Source organism: Zophobas morio, unplaced genomic scaffold (assembly GCF_036711695.1).
Source record: "Zophobas morio isolate AGI-343-1 ecotype UQ-CSIRO unplaced genomic scaffold, CSIRO_AGI_Zmor_V1 ptg000011l, whole genome shotgun sequence".
NCBI classification, from domain to species: domain Eukaryota; kingdom Metazoa; phylum Arthropoda; class Insecta; order Coleoptera; family Tenebrionidae; genus Zophobas; species Zophobas morio.
In genome coordinates this window covers 16,276,837-16,300,799 of record NW_026972116.1, presented here as the reverse complement: position 1 = coordinate 16,300,799, position 23,963 = coordinate 16,276,837, and the positions used below count along the sequence as shown (strand labels likewise).

The 23,963-nt window shown below is 35.5% G+C and overlaps 4 protein-coding genes and 1 long non-coding RNA gene across 7 annotated transcripts; 3 read left to right on the top strand and 2 right to left on the bottom strand.

The window, feature by feature from the left end:
• Positions 1-1,992: 1,992 nt before the first annotated feature.
• LOC135127039 (ionotropic receptor 25a) lies at positions 1,993-5,579 on the bottom strand. Its single transcript, XM_064053335.1, has 10 exons — positions 5,543-5,579; positions 5,354-5,483; positions 5,156-5,305; positions 4,802-5,104; positions 4,346-4,754; positions 3,917-4,271; positions 3,479-3,867; positions 3,035-3,424; positions 2,656-2,988; positions 1,993-2,609 (listed from the first exon to the last, which is right to left on the bottom strand). The coding sequence occupies exons 2-10, from the start codon at positions 5,445-5,447 to the stop codon at positions 2,276-2,278; spliced, it is 2,757 nt and encodes a 918-aa protein (XP_063909405.1). The 5' UTR covers positions 5,448-5,483; positions 5,543-5,579; the 3' UTR covers positions 1,993-2,275.
• A 4,592-nt stretch (positions 5,580-10,171) lies between these two features.
• On the top strand, positions 10,172-11,730 carry LOC135127042 (neugrin). The gene is made up of 2 exons (XM_064053340.1): positions 10,172-10,723; positions 10,773-11,730. Exons 1-2 carry the CDS (start codon positions 10,328-10,330, stop codon positions 11,478-11,480), a joined length of 1,104 nt encoding a protein of 367 aa, XP_063909410.1. The 5' UTR covers positions 10,172-10,327; the 3' UTR covers positions 11,481-11,730.
• LOC135127041 (peroxisomal N(1)-acetyl-spermine/spermidine oxidase) lies at positions 11,170-13,963 on the bottom strand. 2 transcript variants are annotated; one of them, XM_064053338.1, is made up of 4 exons: positions 12,367-13,963; positions 12,196-12,316; positions 11,983-12,144; positions 11,170-11,241 (listed from the first exon to the last, which is right to left on the bottom strand). In XM_064053338.1, the coding sequence occupies exons 1-4, from the start codon at positions 13,674-13,676 to the stop codon at positions 11,236-11,238; spliced, it is 1,599 nt and encodes a 532-aa protein (XP_063909408.1). In that variant the 5' UTR covers positions 13,677-13,963; the 3' UTR covers positions 11,170-11,235. The 2 variants fall into 2 exon arrangements, with proteins under 2 accessions (XP_063909408.1, XP_063909407.1); XM_064053337.1 differs by lacking the exon at positions 11,170-11,241 and having other exon boundaries at positions 11,629-12,144.
• Positions 13,964-14,279: 316 nt separating this feature from the next.
• On the top strand, positions 14,280-15,833 carry LOC135127043 (uncharacterized). Of its 2 annotated transcripts, none has more exons than XR_010280167.1 (3): positions 14,280-14,632; positions 14,679-15,220; positions 15,502-15,833. It is a non-coding gene; the product is annotated as an uncharacterized LOC135127043 (long non-coding RNA). The 2 variants fall into 2 exon arrangements; XR_010280166.1 differs by having other exon boundaries at positions 14,282-14,632; positions 14,679-15,195.
• A 248-nt stretch (positions 15,834-16,081) lies between these two features.
• Positions 16,082-23,272, top strand: LOC135127040 (protein TAPT1 homolog). The gene is made up of 4 exons (XM_064053336.1): positions 16,082-16,360; positions 16,412-16,984; positions 17,055-17,152; positions 22,127-23,272. The coding sequence occupies exons 1-4, from the start codon at positions 16,213-16,215 to the stop codon at positions 23,099-23,101; spliced, it is 1,794 nt and encodes a 597-aa protein (XP_063909406.1). The 5' UTR covers positions 16,082-16,212; the 3' UTR covers positions 23,102-23,272.
• The last annotated feature ends 691 nt before the right edge of the window (positions 23,273-23,963 follow it).

Here is a 23,963-nt window from a genome sequence, read left to right as displayed (position 1 = left end):
CTGGTTTTCATTGGCTGAAACCGGAGGGAAGCGTTCAAGTCAAAGTTTTTTTCATTGTTGCTAACTTATCGTTGAATTCTACCTGTTTACATTTTTCGTTCGTTTGTGACGATCGTGTTTGTGGCCAAAAAGACTGTTTTGAGGTCTTTTTCTGGAGGCTTTTAAATTTGGCCATTCTAAAACATTTAGTGCCCCAGCAACCGTTCTTTTGTTTTGTTGCATATCATTGTGGTTAAGATAATACATGATATTTGACATTATTAGCTTCATTATCAGTTGCGGTAATTTTATTACTAACGTTCTTATGTGTATCCTGTGTTGTTTCTAACATCTTGGTTTTTTAAGGATACATTTTTGTTATCTAACTAGATAACAAAAAATGGCGCAATTTTAAAGTGATTTTTACTTTTTATGTTATCAGTGCACGAGAAGAAACAAAATCTGTCAAAAATATATTGATATCAAATGAGGATGTTAGAATAGAGGTAAAAAAAAAGATGGACTTTATTTAAATAAGGCGAAGTATATAACAACGGCTGTTTTGAAAATTTTGAGATAATAGGAGGGTGCAATGAATACAAACAAGGTCGTACTTTTTTTTAAATACATATTACCCCTTTACTTTTGTGTTTTCCGTGTGTCAATCGCAGTCCCGGGTGGGTGATGACACACTTTTTGACGTATATTTGTTCTGTACAGTATTACCATGGATACTTTTTATATTTTGCTGATTTCACGGTACAATTAGTTATTATACCCATGGTAGAAGGAGACATGGTATAGGCATCCGATGTACCAATTTAAAAATGGTCTGCGCATCCATTTGTGACGTTAGGTGGCATCAACGACCTTGTGACTCTTGTGAGCTTCGCTAGGGAACTCTAGGGAATTTCAGCTTGAGTTGTCATTGCTCTGTCCAATACGTCAATTAGTTGTCGGATAACGAATTGTATTTTAAATTTCGCGCTAATTTCACCCCACTTGACGTCACACCCGATGCGTATGCCTATACCATGTCTCCTTCTACCATGATTATACCTAAATATATCTAAGGTTGAATGGCACTGAATGTTCCTGTCCAGAACTAAAAAAACTCATAGAGACAGAAATGAAAACAAAAATTTTGAAAACAAGAGGGAAATTTGATTCCAAAAAAAGAAAAAGTTAGGGTACCACAAGCAGCTGCAGATGAATTACGTACAGATGTATAGAAAAACACGGGCGTTTGGGGCTGAAGTATAGAGTATGACCATCGACTTGAAGTTTGGCAAAACTGGCGCCAAAAAAAAAAAACAATTACCGATATCTGATTTGACACTACTGAATTAGGTATAATGATCGATGAATTTGTGGGGTATTTTTTCTCGTGTAATACGTCGCATAACTTTAGTAACACTGAATGTGCTTTAAACCACAACTGATAGATGATAGGTCTTCTTGTGGTAAATAGTTTTTATCATTTTTGTAAAATTTTAGGTCACAAAAAGATTTAAAATTTGCAGATGTATTTATTTTCAATCGCAAGAGAATAGTACAAATATATAAAAACTTAAAGGAACAAAGAACAACATTCATAAGTCATAAGCATTATTGTTAGTAGATAATTTTTTTTTTAATTATCACTACAACAAGATTGACGTTGTCAGATTGGTCTTGTAATGTTTTTAGGATAAATTTTACTTGGATTGCAGTAATAAGCGGTCAACCCAAGTTTTTGCCACTACTGTCAACCTGTTATTTCAATTTTTAGCTCTTTACACTTTTTGTTTTGTATTTATTGCTGCTAAAAAAATGTTTTATTGAAGCAGCTTGAACTTAGCTATAATTGTAGTAGTAAAACATTGTTGATTTATGTTTATAATTCTTATGATTATAACTCTTTTGTAATGGCGTTGACATTTCATTAGAGTACTACACTAGGATGTGGTATTGTGGTTATTTAAAAATAAAACCAGTACAGTTCTGTCCACAATAAATTTATTTTTTGTCCTAATGTTACTACAAATATTTTCTTCATTTGATTCTACACAAAAACAATAATTGATAAAATGTCTAAACCAATTGTAGAAAAATGTACACACATAAAAACATCTAATTCTCTTAACACAAAACCCAAACTTTTGTTATCGCAGAGCACAAACCCAAAATACCATTTTATCTTTTACACGAAGTTTGTCCAGTGTAAAATTTTGTGCGTTTTTGCATTAATAAAACCACATTCAATCGAAATCCGATCAATGAACACATGTGTGTGCACAAAAAATCGACAATCGAGTTAAAATCGTGAACGTGGATACAACTTATTTACTTTAGCATTAAAACCGTCACCAATTTTCGTGGTCATATCATGGTGTTTGACAGCTGGTGCTCCTTGAACATCCACCACCTTAGACCCCTTCCTGTATTTGTACCACCAGTATTCGAACGCTAATGTCACACACGCCAATCCAATACCCACGAAAATGACAATGAAGACACCACCAATATTTTGTATACTGATTCCATCAGATTGGTCATCTTGCTTATCGCATTTCTTGGCTTCAGGGTTCTTACTCCACCACAACTCTTTTAGTCTTTCTAGTTCTCGTCGATTTAGTAACTGCAAAATTCTAAGACAGAGGGACGTGGGGAAGAGTGAAGGGTTTTGTAACTTACGCCGTATTGAACTGGTCTTTCAAGGGTGATCCTTGTTGGACAGCGATAGCGTAGGGTTTCCGGGAAAATTCTTCTCCCACCATTTGAAGGTCGCAGTTGGTGATTTCTAGATACCTGATGTCGGTGGCATCACCCAAATAGGCAAAACCTTCACTTGAGGATTTTGAAATTCGAACTCTTTTCACTGCTTCCTCGAGTGTATTGGGTAGTTCGGCTTCTTTCATAGCTTGCCACATTTTAGTGTATTTGTCACTCACTGGATAGTCCCAAACGGCAAGTTTGGCTCTTTCTACTTCCGACAGACTGTCATTTAAGCTCATATCTTTCCATATTCTAAAAATCGTGGTTGATTAAAAGTGGAAAAATCGTGAAAACGTACTCGTAAAATTTAGCTTCTATGTTAGCCATTCGTTCGAAGTAGGTCATAGTTGATGATCCGTTTAGAGGAGCATATTGAATTTTATACTGTTTTGATAAGTCGTCTAGAGATTCTATAGGTGTGTCCAATCTGGAAACAGTCAAAAAAGCTGCAAGGTTAGCTGTATATGAAGCTATGATGATGAAACCGAACAACCACCACGTAGCTGCTACTAAACGCCCGGATAGATTTTTCGGGGCTTCACCACCTCCCTGTGGAGTTAGTGAAGTCATACAAAACCAAAGACACTCCTTCAAGTTAAATTCACGCTTTTCCTCATCGTCTTTGTATTTTTCTCGGTTATTCTGGTAACTGTAAGGACTCCATCTATCGAACACCCACATCAAGAAGCTGAAGAGTTTTATCAAATCATGTGTTCTTAAGATGGGTGATAAATCTTAATACCTCGTGAAGAAATAAGCCGCTAGTATGCACAACCACACCTCATTTTCCAAGACTGTCAAAAATTTGAACAAAGAAGTAGGAGTTGTTGGAAGTTTCATTAAAATAGTGATTCCCACTAGGTCGTAGTACGGTACAGTAAAATCGATCACGTTTTCACGTTCGGCCATGACCGACATAGATCCAAGACCTATATCGGCACGTTTTTCCATCAGTTCTTTCACGACGCCGTTCCATTTTCCATTTTCATCCATATTTCCAAACTTGCCATCACTGACTGTTGATATTTCGTAGTCAAAGTTTAATATTTCGGCAATTTTATCGATGAGGTCGATGCAGTATCCTTTGTAACCCTTCGGAGCGGAATCGTCTTTAATAATGAATGGTTTTTGCTGGAAAAATGATTTTAGACTTAATAAAAAACACGAAGGTTGGTAATACCTCCACAGTCACTACTCTGTACACTACATCAGCAGTATAGTTTTTCATACTTTGAGAATCCAGAAGGGTTAAATTGTTGTCATAGCCGGCCTTCCAAGTCCCCAAAGCAATAGACTTGTCTGATGAACCTTCTCTCACACCCACTGCACTTAGTTGCATGTTGAATTCCATGAAACTGTAACCGTTTGAAACTATGCTTATGGGACCGTAGGTCGGAGTTTCTGAAGTTTCCTTATTGAAGTATTTTTTCAGATTTAGACCTATACGTTTAGGTGTGTTTTTGCCGTCGTATTCGTCACATGTAATGTAGTTAGTGACATTGTTTCTTTTCCAAGCACCATCTGCTATCATTTCTCTAAAAAAAGTAGAAATCAGCATCTATCACTCCTTTCCGAACACAAATAATTTACAAAACAAGTGTTTACTTACTTGATTGCTAGGAACGAATACAGCGCCAAGTCAAAGTAAAAAGCGGCGGCTATTTCCGGTTCTGCGTTTAGTTGATAAGACGTCTTTATCAAACCGAGGCGGTCTTGATACTGCGCGTCTATTACAGGTTTAGCCAACATAATGGTCGCGTTTTTGCAATTGCACTTTAAGTCCCCTTTGTCTTGAGTGATGGCATGCCAAGCAAATTTTCTGTTGAAGTAATTTACACTATCAGCAGCATCTAAAACACGTTTGATATTTTCAAAACTCCCTAAAATAAAAAAATTGACAATATCTAATTTTCTTAGTTGTTTGAGTTGTTCTCCGATTTTATCTGGTTCTTTAATTGGTGCGATAACATGTCTGGTTGCCACATTTTGAAGCAACGATTTGTATTTGTGGTCCATGACTACAAAGGACAGTTGGATACACGTGTTAGTAATTTGGAATTCATACCGAAGTAGTCGTCGAAAAGTATAGCTGCGTTTGTTATGTTTTGGTTAAGCACTATTGTTCTGACAATTTCTGGAATAATGTCACCCGGTGGTAGAATCTGGATGAGATATTCTTTCTCATTTTCGTCAATGTTCCTCCATTGTCGTAGATCACCTTCTTGGCCAAAAGAGGCACTGATTGTCGGTATACCTAAAGCTGCTGTGAACGATTTAACTGTTTCTGAAGCTAGACCCGTCATGGTGGTATCCAAGACCAAATGTGGAAACATAGAACTTGCCAACATGTCGTTGTAGCTGCTACACACTAAGCAACATTATTAATAAACAACCACTTTGTTGGTATTTTAAAATTTACAAGAATCCAAAAGCCCCGATGCATCTGTTCTATTTCCAACCACTTTAACAGGATCTGTGTTGACACCCAATTTATTGTTTTTCTTTATGTAGTTGACAGCAACATCCACCGCTTTTTCCGCCACCAAATTCCCTTCTTCATTCACAAATACTAAAACAGGAATGCCGAACAAGAACTAAAACACGATTTTTTACTCACAGACGTTGATGTTCTGTGTCGTTTGTGTCCTGGCACAAGTTATCAAGAATAGAACAATCAGCGCCACGCAATTTGCATGTTCTAGAAGGCCCATCTTTTCTAGTCCACTTAATGTATTATTGATAAAAGTCTGTGATGAAATACCTACATTCAATCGAACGAGTCGCGCTTCGAAAAAAAGGTGTTTACCTAGTTATTCTTTGTTGCCAAGCAATGCTGGTTGTACACATACACATTGTTAAAAATTTACCCCGGGTATTTTTGTACTGAGTGTCATGTTATGTCTTTCTTGTAGGAAAGAGGGGTCATCTGTTTCTTTGTTTACAATGTATGGACGTGAATGTAATTTTATTTTGTATTGAATACTGACATTACACAATTGCGTGTTGTGGATGATTTATTATTGGAAATGTGTCTGGTTATTAAATTTGTATTGATGTTTCGTAATGTTTTATTTTATAAGTGATTTTTTATGGAACTACTCTTAATTTGAGGAGTTTAATGTTTGCAAACAAATAAGTTCTATTACGAGTTGGTTATAAAAACATTATCTAACAGCCACTGATTTTGTTAACTTTCTTTGAACATACTTATATGTTATAATATAAAAAATTTCTTTTTGTTAATATTTATAATTACGTGTTGGAGATGATTACTAACTAATAACACAAAAATATACAGTTTGATGCAACAGAACGTAAACGGATTTTTCATATTTGTACCAGATAGTAAGGAAGTAAATGGACCTTTTATTGTATTTGTATATCACACCCTAAGTGGGATTCGAACCTCGTCTCCCACTTGTCGGATGGATATTCTGATTATTAGACTATCAGGTGTCGTGATTAACTTTCCTCACTTTCCACATTACATTGTGCCGCCGCATGTTTTTCTCTTACTCGTTTTTCTCTGTGCTTTTTTTGGGTTACCCCAATTTTGCAAACATTGATTTTGTGGTGTTCTGTAACCGTCGGTTTAATTACTAAGTTGATACCAGTCTTCAACTCTTCTACGGCCAAGATAATGTAATCCTTGAAAAAATGTTTTCTCTTTAAGATTAAAATCTGACTTGAACTCCACTTTTGGCCTTCGAATATTCCATAATTTCTATAAAAAGTTCTAGAACTTTCGTCACCTTTCCTAACTGGTTTGATTCTAACACCAGTGTTCCAATATTTCTATCTTTATCAATACAAGTTCTTTCAGAAAATCTCTTCAGTTCCTCTAGTCAACTAAAATTTTCATTTTAGCTTTGAGGTGGTCTCTTTTTCTATCTTGTTCTAGGATGTCCTAGGTTTGATTTCTTAGCCGTCACAAAAAATGCCCCTTAGGTCCCAGACCCGATCGGGAGGTTTTCCATCTTTACTTTATATTTGATCGATGATCGGTCGACACAATACGAGGGCAGAATAATGCGGATCAACACAATTAACTAGGCCAGTGATAATTTACGCGATAAGAGTCATCTGATCAAGCAGTGATTTGAAGGTCGGGAAAACTAGACAGGGCGGTTTTTTGATAACATGACGACCATGTGTTGAAGGGAACTTGGAGCTAAGGTATTTCTATTTGCTTGGGACGGAAGTTGGATGTCGGGCCCAATCTGGACCTTAGACGAGTCAACCTCTCATCTTGCGATAAGAGAGGTAGGTTGCTTTACAACAGACCGACTTTGCCCTGTAATAAGGTTATTTTAATTAAAATTGGTGTGTAAAAATTAGTTTGTAATTTCATAAAATAGCAGTTTAAATAAAATAAATCGCATTCGACGTCATGCCCTCTCTACAATGAACGTAATTAATGTAAGACCCGATGTTGTGACACTTTGGCGAAGTCGTTAACACGTGTTAATTTTGTTTCATTATTTATAAATTCACAATTCGTGTTGAGATTTTTAATTGTTTATAGGTCTAATACAATTTAACTGCAATGACGCCAATGTTTTCAGTTTTCGGACCTCAGCTTAACTCATGTTGGGCATTTTTTTTTTTTTAATTAACAACAACAAAATGAACGAGTTGAAGTTCATCCTTCAATTGCAGTAATGTTAGCAGAACGGATATTCAGCCCAAGGTAGTTATCTACCCATTTTGTCTTATTTCGTTCCGGCCTGGGGTACCTACTTCTCCGTGGGATGCGCTTGCCCTTTGATTTGGTAGTCCGCAAGGAAATGGATGATGCGGTTAATTATGTAACAGCTCTTGCACCGCTAGGATGAGTATATGTTGTAGCTCGTGAATTTTGCAACCCAACGCAACGTTGAGAACTGAAGAGAGCTCGATCGCCTTAATCAGAGACGTCGATCCCGAAACCGTGATCTATGTTTTGGACTCCCGATAGAGTCTTTGGCTTTGTTCATTTTAAAATTTGTCGCCACACCATCGCAATAACTTGTGTATTAAGCGATGCGAGTCCCACTACTTTACTTCAGTAGCGCGCAATACATATTGTTTAGCTTCATTCATCGCTGCATTTTCGCTCATTGTAATTGCCGCATGACACTGAACTTGCAATGATAATGAGGAGTGGAAGAAATAAATAATCGAGCGCTTGTACTAATTTTGCCCATCTCTAATTATTACCATCCAATTAAGTTTTAGTTAAGATTTCTCTTTTTTATGTGTTTACATTTGTGTTATTCAAATATTTGTATCGGTTTGTAACTGTTGACTGCATTTGTGATTTACGGTCACTTTTCCAACTGGGGTTCACAACTTTGCATTTGAACGCATTCGCCACACACACACACACACACACACACACACACCCCGTTAAGGATCACGGTTCAAGCCCAAGTTTAGGATTTTTAGCTGGTTATAAAATTTTTTGCGCATGGGGCATTTTGGCGGGATGTTTGGGATAACATATTTTGGTATTAGCTGCTTTGTGGTAATTTATACATATGTATTTTAAATTTAAATTTGCAGTCACTATTTTTAGTTTATTTATTGCAGATTTAAATTACATGTTGTGGTGACCAGATTTGAATTAAAATTTCGCGCTGAAAAAAAACAAAAGAAAATCGTTAAACATAGGCTGCATGTGCACGTTTAGTTCTTTTTTGGTAGTTGGTAACTCTCCTAGGAAATTTCTGTTGAGAGGATTGATAGAAGTTGACTTGGCTGCTAAAGGGGTAGGTGACGCGTCACTTTTGGTTTGTTTGGTGTGAGTGAAACGACGGCGACGTGGTGAGTTAGCTAGGGTAAGTTTAGTTGGTTTGGTGGTTAAATAAAAAGGGAGAGCCACGGTTTTTCCAACACGCGTAGCTAGTTCTTGCGGCTTTTCCCAAGTGTAAATATGCGAATTTTCGATCGACGCTAACACGTGGTGTAAATTTGTTTTAATGTTTGTAAATTCACAGTTCATGTTACGATTTTAAGCGTTAACTAACACAACTTAACGATCCTGAGATTATTTCGATACAGCACTTGCTAGGAGACTTCATGAAACTCACTTAGTCAGGACCCATTCTTTGTTTATCAAATTATGAATAAGGTTTCTGGAAGCTTATACTTAAATGTTACATTATAACACTTCTTAATTCCTTACACAAGATTGCTAATAATTCATTTACGGCAGTTAAATCAACCTAACGTTGTCCCACTCTGGGAAAAGGACTGTGGAAAGTGTGCACTGAGGATCAGGAAAATTAAATCTTTCTCCTTAAGCAACTATCATCACATCACCGAGAAGCATTTCTCGCTACGCTGGATGAATTTTGTGTTTATTTATCATGTGTTTTGTTTGGGATAAGCTGGGGACAGTCCACGATATAAACTTTCAAAGCTAAATGTTCTTAAGTAACCAGTCACTTGGACCAAGGCATCATTTCACATCACATAACATCTTTGTTTGAATCGTTGATAAAGTGTGGCATAATTTAGCTTCCTGTAAATTTTTTGTTTTAATCTTTGATCAAGTGTCGTAAATATTAAACTCATGTAATTTTGTTAGCTTTGCAATTTTTCACCTCATGCAATTTTTCTCTATCTCGCAATTTTAGTCTCAGTAATTTTCTTTGTTGTATAATTTAAATTAAACGTAATATTTTAGTCTGCACTTCACACCAGATTTTTTTTGTTTAAAATTTCACGAGAGTGTATGGCGAATTTAAATGTTGTTTATTGTTCTTTTTGAAACTTTACACTTGTTCAGTTGTAGTTTAATACTGGAGTCATTGAAAGTGAACATGTAAAAAGGAGTTGAGATAAATAACGCAATAACACGTGGCGGAAGCGAAGTACGCGGTTCCAATGTAGAGTTCCATTTTGTTAGACGATCACAGCCAAAATCAAATTTTTGAATTTTTCGCGGGCTTTCAAATCTTTTTTACATGTCAATTTAAGGCGGGATGTTTGGGTTACCAAAATGTGAATCCACTATATGACGCAAATTACTGTCACTCTAAAGAAGTTCCGTTGAAAGATTGGTATTTCTTGACAGTTGACATGCACGTTAGCACCAACCTAAGGCTACAAAATCCAGTGAAGTTTCTACGGTAGAACTGCTTTGTGATTTCGCTGATACAAATAATGTAACACTGCCGAAAAACCAGAAAAGAATTCTCGAGTAATGTAAAACTTATTTTTCATATCGCTGGAGATTAGATTTATATTATATGAGTAAGAGAGTAATTTGTATTATACTAGACGAAGAAAAATTACCCGAAATAACATATGTATTTAATTTTCCATAGTGATACCGTTAACAAAAACAAGTAATTGTAGAAACAATATTCTTTACATAGGATAATTTTGCCTTTGATCCATATATTAGAGACACCATTGGATAAATCCTTCCAACCTTGAATATTTTTGACACAAGTCCAACATAACCTCACATTTAGAAGCATTTTTAACCTCTATTTTTAGTGCTTTTAAAAGCTCGATTTACACAAAACCTTGTTTAAAATGTGTGGCTGCTACTAGTGCAAAGAAAATTTAAAACTCAGAATTTGATGTGTTTCCAAGAATCATGTTCATTGTAAGAAAAATCATCACACCATCGGTGGCCCCCTGCGTTTATCGAAATTTCGCAAAATTCCCCAAGAGAGACACAGATCCAGGCATCAGTCGACGTAAACAACTGCTTCCAGGACTCAAAAATGAAGAAATCACAGACTTTGAGGAGCTGGAAGCTGATTTTATGGAAGTTCATAAATTACACGAACAGCACGAAAAGGAATTAGCGCAGATAAAAGAGAGAGAGAAGTACCTCATTGTTCGCGAGAAGTATTTTAAGGAAAAGTCTCCAAATTTCCTAACGTGGCACGACAAAGAACAAATACGTTATCTGCATAACACAGAGCCAGAAGAATGGACTATAGAACGTTTATCTGAAGGATTTCCAGCTCTTCCTGAAACAATAAAAGTAGGTATTTTTTAAAAACGTAGTCAAAATCGTAATATACTTGTTGCAGAGAGTTGTAAAGACAAATTGGGTTAAAACCAAGCAACATAAAATTACTAACCATGATGCAGCTGTACAACGCAACTGGAAATTATTTAAACAAGGGCAGATGTCAACATTACCAAAGGATTTAGCAGAACATTTAAACAAATTTACCAATAGGGCACTTAATTTCAAACCGTTTGTTTTACCCTCCTCTGAGAAAAATGTTCAAGTTCAAAGTGAAGCTACTACTGGTGAATTTGCAGACATCATAAAAAGTTACAAAAAAATTAAAAACTGTTTACTAGAAGGTGAAAACACACAAATGAATACTAATGTTGGTAATGAATCACCAAAAGGAGACACATCTTATGTACCATCACCCACCAGAACTAGATCGGTAACACTGTCAGAACTGCAAAATAGACTGACTAAGAGGGTTGAAGCTGGAAAAAACGTGAATGAGGATGAAAGACACATCATCAACAGTGTTAAACCTGAAAAAGAGGATAAAATTAGTGAAACTCGTTTAATGGATTTGTCCAAAAACAAGTACAAGGCTTCAACAGGTGTACAACACTTAGACAAAAAGGAAAAAGACTATTCACACTTAAATTACCCTGACAAAATAACAATTCCCAAAAGCATTCTTAAAAAAGGCACAATTTATAAGTTGAATGATTGTTACTATGATGATGATGGAGAATTCTTATACAGAGTACCTGGGATGGGGTAAAAAAAAACCTTGATTATTATTTTTTAATGAAACAATATGTTTAAAAAATGACTAGCATGTAGCATAAGCATATAAAAGTAACAATCATTAAAAAGGTAACAAATAAAAAGAACAGACACTGTTAAGCAGTTCTAAAATTTTGCTACAATTCACATTTTGCATAACTTTTCTGATAATACTGCTCGTATTTTCTTATGTACATAAAAGCAAAAACTAAGTATACCCCTTGTAAAATAAATAAATACAACATATTTAGCAGCACTTTACAGATATCTTCAGTGTTTCAATTAAAATGATGTGTCTGGTTTCATTGTAAAATTGTTAAAAAAATTACACAAAATGTGTACCAGATGTGGAAAAACCTTCACAGAGAGCCAATAACCCAACGTCAAAAATTGGAATTTTTGTACTTATAATTAAGTTTTCTGAAGACAGGTATGTATTTTTCCACAACTGATTTAAATTAAGGCAATGGGCGTTACTCGAGACTGATCCCTTGTACCCATGAACTTAAGTCAGCATCGTCTTCACAGTCTAGCACCATTTCTTGAGGGGTACCCTCGTTTAAAATTGTTTGTGCAGCGGTTCTTCCTGTTAAGTATGCTCCATGTACAGTTGAATAAAAATTACTGTGAGTGTGTTCGCCAGCAAACAACACCGCGGGCTAAAAATGAAACATTAATTATTATAATTTACAACACACAAAAATAATTACTCTAGTTTCTTCTTCGTCGAGGTAGAGGGGCTGTGCTAGACATTCAATATCGATTTGTGAAGCCCCTACAGCTATTGCTGTGTATGATCCCTTTGTGTAAGGCTGACTATGCCAACTAGTACTAGAACAAGTGTATTAAAATTTGGACTGAAAGAGGGAGTTGGGGCTCACCATACTACGTTCTTTGGTTTTGGTATGAAAGGGTCATTAAGGAACTTTCGTAACACTGTGGTGCATGTATCAGTAATGGTCTCTTTTGGTAGTGTTTCCATATATTCAGCCTCCTTGCCTGAGATCCATCCCAAAATAATCGTTTCCGTGATTTTCGAAAACGAATAAATTTTTTTATACCAGGTTTTGCTCAAGTCATCTTGTCCTTCAGGGTCGTCAGAGTCAGATTCCCATAGAAGTAAAATTTCCGTGATCCCTGGATTAAGAAAAGGTCGTTCGTATTCTAGTAAAATTTTATCCACTGTGCCAAAGAGTAGCCTTTCCACGGCTTCTCTTTTATAGTCAGGCAGGGGTGGCTGAAATAATGTGTCTATGTGTTCTTTTAGTACCCCTAATGGCATCGTGCAGATTAAATGCTCCGCTTGGAATTTTTTGCCATTATCACAATTGACCTCTATGTTATATTGGTGATTAGTCTTTTCACAGCTCGATTCTCGACTATTGGTGGTTTCTTCAACCACAGTCCGGTCTGAGTCATCGGAATCATTTCCATTATCAATACTGTTCCGCTTGTTGAGATTCCAACAAATTAAATTAACTGGATGTTGAAGAAGTAAATTCTCTGATGGTATAGCTTTAGTCACAGGCTCCAAAATAGAACTGTACCCTTCTGGAAGCGTAATGTTGCCACCTTGTAATTCGGTGTATGTTCCTAATTCTAATAAATCGATTTCTCTCATATCGTCGCACCCACATATACACGTTTCTCGTTTCAGCAAGCACTCAAATAAAAGTTCACGTAAATGTCTCTCTCGGGAATCTTGTATTTTATCTAAGTACAAACTAATTTCTAACTTAATATGGTCACCTACACTATCAATGCCTTCTGGTGGTAAATACTGTGATAAAAAATACTCTTCGCAACGTTTCAAAAAACAGAGATATGCTTCGTAGATTTCGTGTAGAATCGCGAACGGCACTTGCTTGCCTTTTTCGGTGGCGGCGATCACTTTGTGGGGCTTCGGCGTCTGCATGATGTCCACGAGGCCGTGCTGCATGGCCAGCTCGTAAACGGGATTGCCGAGGACCCCGTGGATCCAGTTAGCGCCCAATTCCACCGGTTCGTTGCCCATTTTTATTTGAACTATCCTTCCGCCCACACGTTTACGTGCTTCGAGAAGTTTGTAGTCGTTGAAGCCGTTCTTGGACAAGTGATACGCGGCCGAGAGGCCGGCCATCCCGGCCCCTATTATCAGCACTTTACATTTCGTCTCGTCTTTCTCGGGAGGGTTATTTTCATTACTTTCCATAGTTAAATAATCTTTGCGGCCCCATCAGCTGACAACTGTCAAAGTTGTCAACGGCAAGGTGTCAAGTGCCCATCTAGGGACTTTTTGGAAATTTGCTCAAGTTAATTTGAAAATATTTGCAATTTTAGTATACTATCACACTTTTTTTGCAAAGAAAGTGTCGAAATATTAAAAATGTGAATCTAGAAATTTATTTAAAGGTGGAAAAGTCAACCGGGTTAGTTCTGTCAATCGAGAAATTAGTTCACCAGATGCACTGGTACCGTGAGTTAAATTAATCGATAATAAAAATAGAATGATACGAGTGACACATTTAAGGGTTTATTATGTAGCATTTGTAGTATTAAAGTTGAATAGAAACCAATTCTGCACTGATTCTAAACAACTATAATAATATGAATATAACTAATCTGTAAGTGAGATTATCTGATGAACGTTTTATAAGAAACTTCTTGTAAACACTTAAAAAAACATTAAAACAAATGTTTAATACCAGCAACAATCCTTTGAAAGTAAAAGTGTATTTGCGGGCTATTTAGAATGTTTTTGCGAGCAAACATTACAATAATTTTTGTTAAAACTAGGTCACAGCATATCATTCAGTAAGGACAGCTTTTGAAAGGTCCATAAGAAATACACGTAACGGACTAGAACAACAATAATCGACCGTTGAATAAGGACATGACCTTGAATTTTGGCTAGAAACTGTAGTGGCAAACCTTGTTACTAAATAAAATTTACCACCATGTCAACATTGTGCGTCAAATTTGACATTTTAGATGTTTGGTATTTAATATTGTAACGGTGATTTATTATTTTTACTGAATAGAAAATGCGCGTTCGAACACATAAATAAAATAAATAATATTGTGGAAACTGTACACAGGGCACAGGGGTGCGGTATGCTGGTATGGACACAGTTACGAGGGCAGCTTTTATATATCGGCCACATGAAGGTAAAATTGAGTTGGTAGAAAATAGTGAAACAAATCGTTTTTCTAGGGCTGCAACATAAAAGGTGAATGTTTCATGTAGCATCTTAAGCGCGCCACTCACGTTTCAACGCCGCAGAACAATTGTGTTTGATATGACCAAATTGAAGTGTTTTTGAACGTCTGTGTATGCAAATCGGTTGGATGTGGACGGTCGGTGAACAAGTCTGTCTGCAGCAGTACAATCGTGTTGTATTGGATGGAAATTTGATGATGTGTGGACATGACTCGACAGTGTATGTTATTCAAATCGTGAGAGCAGCTATAAAAGTACATTTTCGTCATTTTGTCGGACATGTTGTCATCACGATCGCAAATTTTTAACTGCAAGGTCGTAACGTGTGTGTGTACTGCTGCTTTTTAACAGAATTGTACAACAGTTGCATCCAATGGGACGTTGGAGTGTGAATGGCCAGCTTTAGGATTGCCAAAATGGTGGATCATCATCAAAGACGTTGAAGTGACAGAGAAGTTTATCATATATGATGACATTACGTGCAACGGCAAAATAACTACATGTTTCACAGGTATATTTCATCAAGCATTTCTTCAGTAAGTATCCACAGACATAACTTAAAGAATTTTGTTCCTCCATGTCCAGATGTCTGTAGTCTGTCATATTTACTTCCACAGATTTATGTGCAAAAGTTGTTCAACTTAAAACTCTATTAATAATTTGACACTGGTTACTTTCTTTAGATTCAGTTGCTAGTAAAATAGATCCTAAATCATTACAACTATTGGAATTTTCACTGTGCTGTAAAAATTGCATACCAAATAATTTTTGTATTGATTATAGAATAATATACTTCTTTATATTTCTTATCTTACAGATTCCGAGGGAAATTTAAAGAAGCCTCTGAAGCAGGTTTTTTTATTGTGCCTGGAATCACGAGGTGGTCTACCACTATAGTCCATGTTACTATGAAAAAGTTCTCAGAATTACTTCACTAATTTAACTAACAACAAAAATTCAACCAAAAACATCAAAGTACTTTTCCCAGGGAAGATGAAAACAACAGCGTTCACTTTCTGACTCTTCAAACGGTTCACACTTGGCGAAAATTGAAGGCATTGGCAAAATAGGTAGTTGATATGTTTATGTTGAAATTAACTTGGTAAAGTGATAGACTTTTATTAATGAATAAAATAAATATAAGCACAATTCTTTTTTATTGTTCAAAGTGGTATTTTTTTCGTAGTCTTCATGCCACACTCCAAAAATTGGTTTCAGTTCATTCGATGTTTATATCAGTTCCTTTTACATTGTTTTACGGACGAGCTGTATTTGTAATTTAGGCAACCAATATTCCACTTCGTTTCAAAAATCCCGCCTAATCAAAACGGTTGGATAAGGACACGTTGTTCCAATATTTGACGAGCTGTCTTTACTGAATGATATGCTGTGACTAGGTTATAACCAGAACTGTGGGACAAAATTCCCTAGTAATGTCACTAATGTCATTATGTTTATGTGTCGTCACTGTCACTGTCACTCCGTGTCATAAATCATGTTAATTATTGTGGGTTAATTTTCAACAACTATGTCTCTCGATGACGAAAAAGACGAAGAAGGTGTCCGAAAAATCCGATTCAAGACTCCTGCCCGAGTGCTCTTTGCATCCGAAAACAAAATCGAGGATTTGTTGCGAAATGACAAAGATCAGAATGATGTGGACTATCCTAAAAAAGGTAAACATCGGAACCTGTCAATGACGTGCCGGTCATAATCCAGTGTTTCAGAGAGAAGCCCGTCGTTGGCTTCGTTCCTCCAGGTGGAGCTGACCCGGGACTACCTCCTCGAGCACGACGAGGAAAGATTTTCAGCACGAAGGGAGAAAGTTTACTCGTTTATGAGAATTCCGAGAGAAGTCGAGAGATTCATGCGTTATGGTTTTATGCAATGTACAGATTCGTTTCTGTTTGTGTACACGTTTTTGCCTATGCGGGTTTTGTTGGCGCTTTGGGCTTTAGTTACTAGACCGTTTTCGAAGTGCTTTGGATTACATGACAGAAGAAACAGACGTATTTTAACCCCAGCGGAAATTTGTGATCTATTGAAGGCTGTTCTTTTAATTGTATGTAGTACGTTTATGTTTTCTGTTGATACAAATATGTTGTATCATTTGATCAAAAGTCAATCGGTGATCAAGTTGTATATTTTTTATAATATGTTGGAAGTTGGTGATAGGTTGTTTTCTGCTTTTGGACAAGATACCATTGACGCTTTGTTCTGGACGGCTACAGAACCAAGAGGGAGGAAAAGGGAGCATTTGGGAGTGATTCCACATCTCATATTCGCTATTGTATATGTGGGTATCCTTTTATTTTATTTTTTTAGGGATATTCAGGTTTGTTGAGTGTTGTTTTCCTTATTATTTTACAGTACTTCATAGCATTCTTGTCTTGTTTCAAGCAACTACGTTGAATGTGGCTATCAATTCCAACAATAAGGCTCTCTTGACCATTATGATGTCTAATAACGTAAGTTCAGGTATTTTCTGTGCTGTAATGTCATCAAACTTAAAAAAATAGTTTTGATACATTATGAGAATAAGATCCAGTTTGCTTAATCACACATCAATTTAATAACGCAATTAACTCCAACCAATCCAGTGTTGAGATTCACGGGTTAATCCCACGTTCATTTTTAATTCAAATTATATATTTAATTCGTCAAGGAATCAAGTTTTAGACGTGTCGTGGACACTTGATCACCCAGTAAGTTAATCACGTGCTCAAATTCAACCAATCAAATTCTCGGGTTCATCGGTTAATCGCACTTTAGATTTTAATTAAATAAATGTTCATCCAGTCATTCACCATAAACGGGTCCTAAATAGTCTGTTTACTAACAAAACATTTTTTGGCTGATGTTCAGTGATACCGATTTAAGCTGTCACTTTGGCTGTGACCAGTGGCGTTCTGGAAAGGGTGCAAACCATTTCTATCTATGCTCCTGATGAATAGTAAGGTTGGTTACACTGCCCTACTTGTTTTTTGTTTAATACCTGCGTTTTATTGAAAAAAAAATACAAAATTTTGGTTGTGTGTATCATTACGTTCAAGTTCTTTGTTAAAAGAATTTGGTAACGTTTTAATTTCCCCCAAGTTTTCCCCCAAAAATCAGAAGAAAACAAATTAAAATGAAATACAATTTTAAAATAAACTGCTGTTTTAATATCGTAAGTCTAAACGAAAAAAATAAAAACTGAATTCAAAATATTAAACCTGAATTATAAGGAAATGTGTATATCTTTCAGTATTTTTTCAAAGAACTGACTTAAGTCCATGAGTCAGTAACTAATTTAGGGACTTGTCAGATTTGAATATTAATCACTTGACATATAAGTGACACTGGTCTTAACTTAAATCGTGGATTGTGACTAAACCCACGTCTCTAAGTATAGCTTAAACATACAAGTCTCGTGCAAATGTTGACGCAGTTGAAGTTGATTTCTCGTTAAGTTTTGTTGGCGACTTTACTACTGTTTATTAAGTAGTTAAAGTACCACTAACTTTGCTTTCTCATGCGAAAATACAACCGGCAACGTTGAACACGCTACAGATGTTGCAAATCATGTAAAGTACGTTTTTTTTTTAAGTTCACCAACCTAGCAAATTTTTCCAGTAACGTAAGCGGCAACATGGCTGCGAATTTTTTGTGGAAAACGAGAAAAGTTGATAACTTCTAGCTTTCTTACATTAAATCTGTAGTTGAACAAAGACTTTTATTAATCAAGTTCGATATAGGAACCATTTTCTTTGCGAGACATGTTTAAGTTTTGATTTTCTTGGCACTTGCGTTTCTATTTTGAGTTGACAGGTATGCCATCAACAAAGTCCCTATATTAGTACGGTGTGCGCATATCGCATGCCGCATAGTAGTAGAAAGTAGACGGAAGATACCAGGGGATAGGGAGACTGTGACGTCAGAGTGGGCCTGGACGTGACGTGTGTTTGTTTTTTATTTTTTAACCGGAAATTTTCTGATATTTGACACCAATTCACAGTAGATTGAACCCATTTTAACCATGTTTTTGGGAAAATTTTGAAAATTGTAACCTCACTTTTCACGTTTATTGGCGGCGATTTAGGATTCGTAATTAGCGGAAGTTTATCTACAATTTGACACCAATTTTCAGTCGTTTTAACCCATATAAACTATTTTTTTCGTAAAAATTTTGAAAATTTTTAACTCGCTTTTCACATTTATTTGACAAGATGTGATGGAAATTTCGGATTTGTAATTGGCGGAAGATTATTTAGAATTTGACATAATTTTTAGTCGATTTAATTGCTTTTTTTTATTTTGAAAAAATTTGGAAAATTGTAAACTTATTTTTTTACGTTTATTTGAATAGATGTTGTGACGGCGATTTCAGATTCTTAATTAATTGAAGTTTATTTAAAATTTGATCCAAATTCTTAATCGTTTGAACCCATTTAAACTATTTTTTGGAAAAAATTTTTGAAATTTTCAACTCTCTCTTTACGTTTATTTGACAAGAGGTGATGGTGATTTCAGATTTGTAATTGATGGAAGATTATTTAGAATTTGACATAAATTATCAGTCGAAATTGTAACCTTATTCTTCACGTTTATTTGAATAGATGTTTTGACGGTCATTCCAGATTCGTATTTAACGGAAGTTTATCTACAATTTGATACCAATTCTCAGTCGTTTGAACCCATTTAAACTTATTTTTTGGGAAAATTTTGAAAGTTTTCACTTAGTTTTCACGTTTATTTGACAAGATGTGATGGCGATTTGAGATCTGTAATTGGCGGAAGATTATTTAGAATTTGACACCAATTCTCAGTCGACTGAACTATTTTAACCTTTTTTTTTTGAAAAATTTTTAAAATTGTAAGCTTATTTTTCACGTTTATTTGAATAGATGTTGTGACGGCGATTTCAGATTCTTAATTAACAGAAGTTTATCTACAACTTGATACAAATTCTCAGTCGTTTGAACCCATTTAAACTATTTTTTGGTAAAAATTTTGAAAATTTTCAACTCGCTTTTCACGGTTATTTGATAAGATGTGATGGCGATTTAGGATTTGTAATTGACTGAAGATTGTCTAGAATTTGACACCAATTCTCAATCAATTGAACTCATTTTGATGGTTTTTTTTGTTTTTGAAAAAATCTTGAAAATTGGAAACTTATATTTCACGATTATTTGAATAGATCTCTTGACGGTGAGTCCAGATTCGTAATTAACGGACGGTTATCTACAATTTGACACCAATTCTCAGTCATTTGAACCCATTTAAACTATTTTTTGGGAAAAATTTAGAAAATTTTCAACTCACTTTTCACGTCTATTTGAAAAGATGTGATGGCGATTTCGGATTTGTAATTGGCGGAAGATTATCTAGAATTTGACACCAATATTCAGTCTATTGAACTCATTTTAATCGTTTTTTTTTTAATTTTCAAAATTCTAAAAACTTATTTTTCACGTTTATTTGAATAGATGTTTTTGACAGTGATTCCAGATTCGTATTTAACGGAAGTTTATCTACAATTTGACACCAATTCTCAGTCGTTTGAAGCCATTTAACTTTTTTTTGGGAAAATTTTTAAAAATTTTCAACTCACTTTTCACGTTTATTTAACAAGATGTTATGGCACTTTGGCATTTGTAATTGGCGGAAGATTATCTAGGAGTTGACATCAATTCTCAGTCGATTGAACTCATTTTAATTGTTTTTTTTTTTTTAATTTTGAAAAGTTTAAACTTATTCGTCACGTTTATTTGAATAGATGTTTTGGCGGTGATTCCAAATTCGTATTTAAGGGAAGTTAATCTACAATTTGACACCAATTCTCAATCGTTTGAACCCTTTTAAACTATTTTTTGGTAAAAATTTTGAAAATTTTCAACTAACTTTTCACGTTTATTTGACAAGATATGATGGCGATTTCAGATTTGTAATTGTAAGGTTATCTAGAATTTGCCACTAATCCAAGTGAACTATTTTAACTTTTTTTTTTTTGAAAAAATTTTGAAAATTGTAAACTTATTTTTCATGTTTATTTGAATAGATCTCGTGAGGGTGATTTCAGATTCGTAATTAACGGAAGTTTATCTACAATTTGATACTAATTCTCAGTCGTTTGAACCCATTTAACTATTTTTGCGAAAAATTTAGAAATTTTTCAACTCGCTTTTCACGTTTATTTGATTGGATCTCGTGACGGTGATTTCGGATTCAAAATTAGCGCTAGATTATCTACAATTTTGACACCAATTTTCAGTCTAATGAATCCATTTTAACTTGCTAAGGTTTTTAAATAGGTATAACGGGTGATCAAAAAATTTGCAGAGTAGAGTCGGTCATGGAAATATTCGTCATGTCTTTGATTAAACTGTAAATGTCAGGCATAACCTCATTTACATTTTAATAATTTGGATTTTTGACATTTGCATTGTAATCAAAGACATGACAAATATTTCCATGGCCAACTTTTTGATTACTCGTTATATGTACAGTCTTGTTTACATAAATCCCGTACATATGACAGCTGAATTTGTATCCACGCTATTGATTTTGTATTGTTTTTGACACAAGTAAAAGTGGGGTCCTACAGGAGTTCTGTACACATGACTGTACAGGTTTTCATTAATGTTTGAGTAGTAACATAGTAAGCTATGGATTTTTAAAATCAGTTATACATTCGAATAGGTCAAATAACAGCAACACGCGACTTTGACATCAAACGTCAAATTTCAAATTGAACTTGACAGTCTGTCAGTAGTACCAATTTACAAACAAAATTCAAATTCAGTCAAACATTAATTAAAATCTTGTAATACCACAAGTAAAACAAAAACGTTTACAACAAAATTCCATTGTTTTCGTGGCTGTAAACTTTGTAAGTTACATAAAAATTTCAATCTGAGTGCAAAAATGTCTTGTCTGTTGTGCATCCATTAAGTATTCACTCGACATGGGGATGCCTGAAAATTAGTATTTCGTTTTACCCGCCAATTTGATGACGTCACAGTAGGGCCAGACCTTATCAATATAGCAATATGAGTATTTCATGTCATTAACAGTTTGTAGTTCTAAGATGTATAGAAGAAATTTTATGTTACCAACACAAAGCATTAGTTGCTTCACCCAAAAAAACGATAGGATAAGCCGTCAATCACCGAAAATTTTACCCTCAACTTTTGAACTTGTCGTTTATTTGCTACAAGAAATTTCTTTGAAATTTGAAGCATATTTTGAGATTTTTTTTTCGTTTTTATATATGTAATTTAGTTCGCCTAGCGCAACAAAGCAAACAGTTAGCTTTTAATAAATCACCTATCAAATCAGTATATCTCTTCGCATCACGAGCTCTATAACAAGTAATTTAAGACTCATTTTATCCATATATTTTGAAGCGATATCTCATTTTAACAATACTAATCCAATCGTTTGTTTCTTTTATCCAGTTCGTGGAGCTGAAGGGGAGCGTCTTCAAGAAATTCGACAAGAACAATCTATTCCAAGTATCCTGCAGTGACGTTCGCGAGCGTTTCCACTTGATTGTTCTCCTCTCCATAGTAGTTCTCCAAACAATGCGGGAATATTCCTGGAAGTCAGATCGACTCTGGGTCTTACTTCCAGACTGTTTAATAGTACTAATCGCTGAAATGTTCGTCGATTGGATCAAACACGCATTCATAACCCGTTTCAATGAACTCCAATTAGACGTCTATCGCGATTACACCACCAGTCTGGCATACGACATGGCTCAAACTCGACAAAAACACGCCTTTTCCGATCACTCTGATCTCGTAGCTCGCAGAATGGGCTTTATTCCGCTACCACTAGGCGTAGTCATGATCCGAGTCCTGGCTAGCGCCGTACATATCAACGACTTCGCTTCGGTCATCCTCTTCGTTTTGGCGTACTTCTGTCTGGCTTCTTTCAAGGTATTGAACAGTCTTTTGATCCTGGGGAAAGCGTGCGAGTTGATAACGCAGCACAAGCAAGAGAAGGCCACGGTGCAGTCGCCGTCGAATAATTCCGTGAAGAGCACCACGACGACGACGGCGACGAGTCCGCTGAGGCCGCCGATCGTGGACCAGCCTCTGAGGTCGTCTATTTACACCAACGGTTTTCCGCCGACGGAGGTTAAAAGTGAGACGCTTCCGACGGATTTGGGGTCGGCGGCGATTTTCGCCAACAGCACGGTGGATCTTAAGAACGTTAGTCTTAATGAGGAGTTGCTGAAGGTTGATGGGGAGGATATCAGGATTGAGCCGGCGTTGCAACAAGACGAGATTGTGACGAGGAGCTTTCCGGATATCAATAGTAAGCAGTTTAGTGAAGAAGATAATATTACGGGGGATGGTTTGAAGCGTGCAGAGTCGGAGCCTTCGTTGAATACTTGTAATAATGAAGAAAATGAATTGCCAAAGTAGGGGATTGGTGCTAGTCTTTTCTTTTAGTTGAGTTATTCTTTATTCTGTGAATATTCCATCCTGTTTTTATACTTAATTTATCTTGTGTTGTTTTGTTGTGGACTACTATGTGAGAGTTGCGAGTGTTAACTATTTTCATATTGGATATTATGAATAAATATTTTTATATAAGTGGCGGTTTTTGTTCGAGTCGAAATTTTTTATGACACTAGTATTTTTTCAGTCTGTCAAAAACCTGCCTTTAAGACAACTTTAATTTTAGTTTCACTGTAATATACAAGTTTCATAACACCAGCGTCCATTACAGCAAATCTGTGTACCAAAAACTCTAGTTTCTAAGTTTTTAGAAACTTTTGGGTTATATTCCTGAGATGTATTCACTGCGTGATTTTAAAGAATATGTCAGCCGAAATTTTAAAGACGTTTCACTGTCATTTTTGATAACAATAAGAACAAAATTAAACAATGAGGAAATGTAGTGTTTGATAGACTTTTTAACCAAAAACACTCGATTTATTTAGTGATGATTTACTAGTTTAATTTTAATATTTCACTTCCTATTTAACTTGTAGTAAACTCCACTTATATTTTGTCATTTCACAATCATTTAAATTCAGTTTAAAATCAGTTTTTATGTTGGTTACACTGTTGAAATATGTCTACCTTTTCGAGTTCACGTTAAGGTCACTAAATTTATATCTTGGAATGATGGAAAAGAACCTAATTAATCTATCTGACATCGAAAAGTGATCGCAGTAATTTTTGCATTATTTGTGTGACACTAATGACCATGGACGAATGAATATAATGAATATATTATATTATTTCCTCCATGGATAGCCCCTAGAAAACCCATAGTATC

What these genes read in the sequence shown, in the direction of transcription:
- LOC135127041 (XM_064053337.1), bottom strand. Translation starts at nt 13,676, where the DNA reads ATGGAAAGTAATGAAAATAACCCTCCCGAGAAAGACGAGACGAAATGT. An exon ending in AAACCAAAGAACGTAGTATG is followed by an intron (nt 12,317 to 12,366) that starts GTGAGCCCCAAC and finishes CACTTGTTCTAG; the next exon opens with TACTAGTTGGCATAGTCAGC. An exon ending in TCGACGAAGAAGAAACTAGA is followed by an intron (nt 12,145 to 12,195) that starts GTAATTATTTTT and finishes TTTCATTTTTAG; the next exon opens with CCCGCGGTGTTGTTTGCTGG.
- LOC135127042 (XM_064053340.1), top strand. Translation starts at nt 10,328, where the DNA reads ATGTTCATTGTAAGAAAAATCATCACACCATCGGTGGCCCCCTGCGTT. An exon ending in CTCTTCCTGAAACAATAAAA is followed by an intron (nt 10,724 to 10,772) that starts GTAGGTATTTTT and finishes TACTTGTTGCAG; the next exon opens with AGAGTTGTAAAGACAAATTG.
- LOC135127039 (XM_064053335.1), bottom strand. Translation starts at nt 5,447, where the DNA reads ATGGGCCTTCTAGAACATGCAAATTGCGTGGCGCTGATTGTTCTATTC. An exon ending in ACAGAGTAGTGACTGTGGAG is followed by an intron (nt 3,868 to 3,916) that starts GTATTACCAACC and finishes TCATTTTTCCAG; the next exon opens with CAAAAACCATTCATTATTAA. An exon ending in GCGGCTTATTTCTTCACGAG is followed by an intron (nt 3,425 to 3,478) that starts GTATTAAGATTT and finishes AAAACTCTTCAG; the next exon opens with CTTCTTGATGTGGGTGTTCG.
- LOC135127040 (XM_064053336.1), top strand. Translation starts at nt 16,213, where the DNA reads ATGTCTCTCGATGACGAAAAAGACGAAGAAGGTGTCCGAAAAATCCGA. An exon ending in TGTGGACTATCCTAAAAAAG is followed by an intron (nt 16,361 to 16,411) that starts GTAAACATCGGA and finishes CCAGTGTTTCAG; the next exon opens with AGAGAAGCCCGTCGTTGGCT. An exon ending in CCATTATGATGTCTAATAAC is followed by an intron (nt 17,153 to 22,126) that starts GTAAGTTCAGGT and finishes TCTTTTATCCAG; the next exon opens with TTCGTGGAGCTGAAGGGGAG.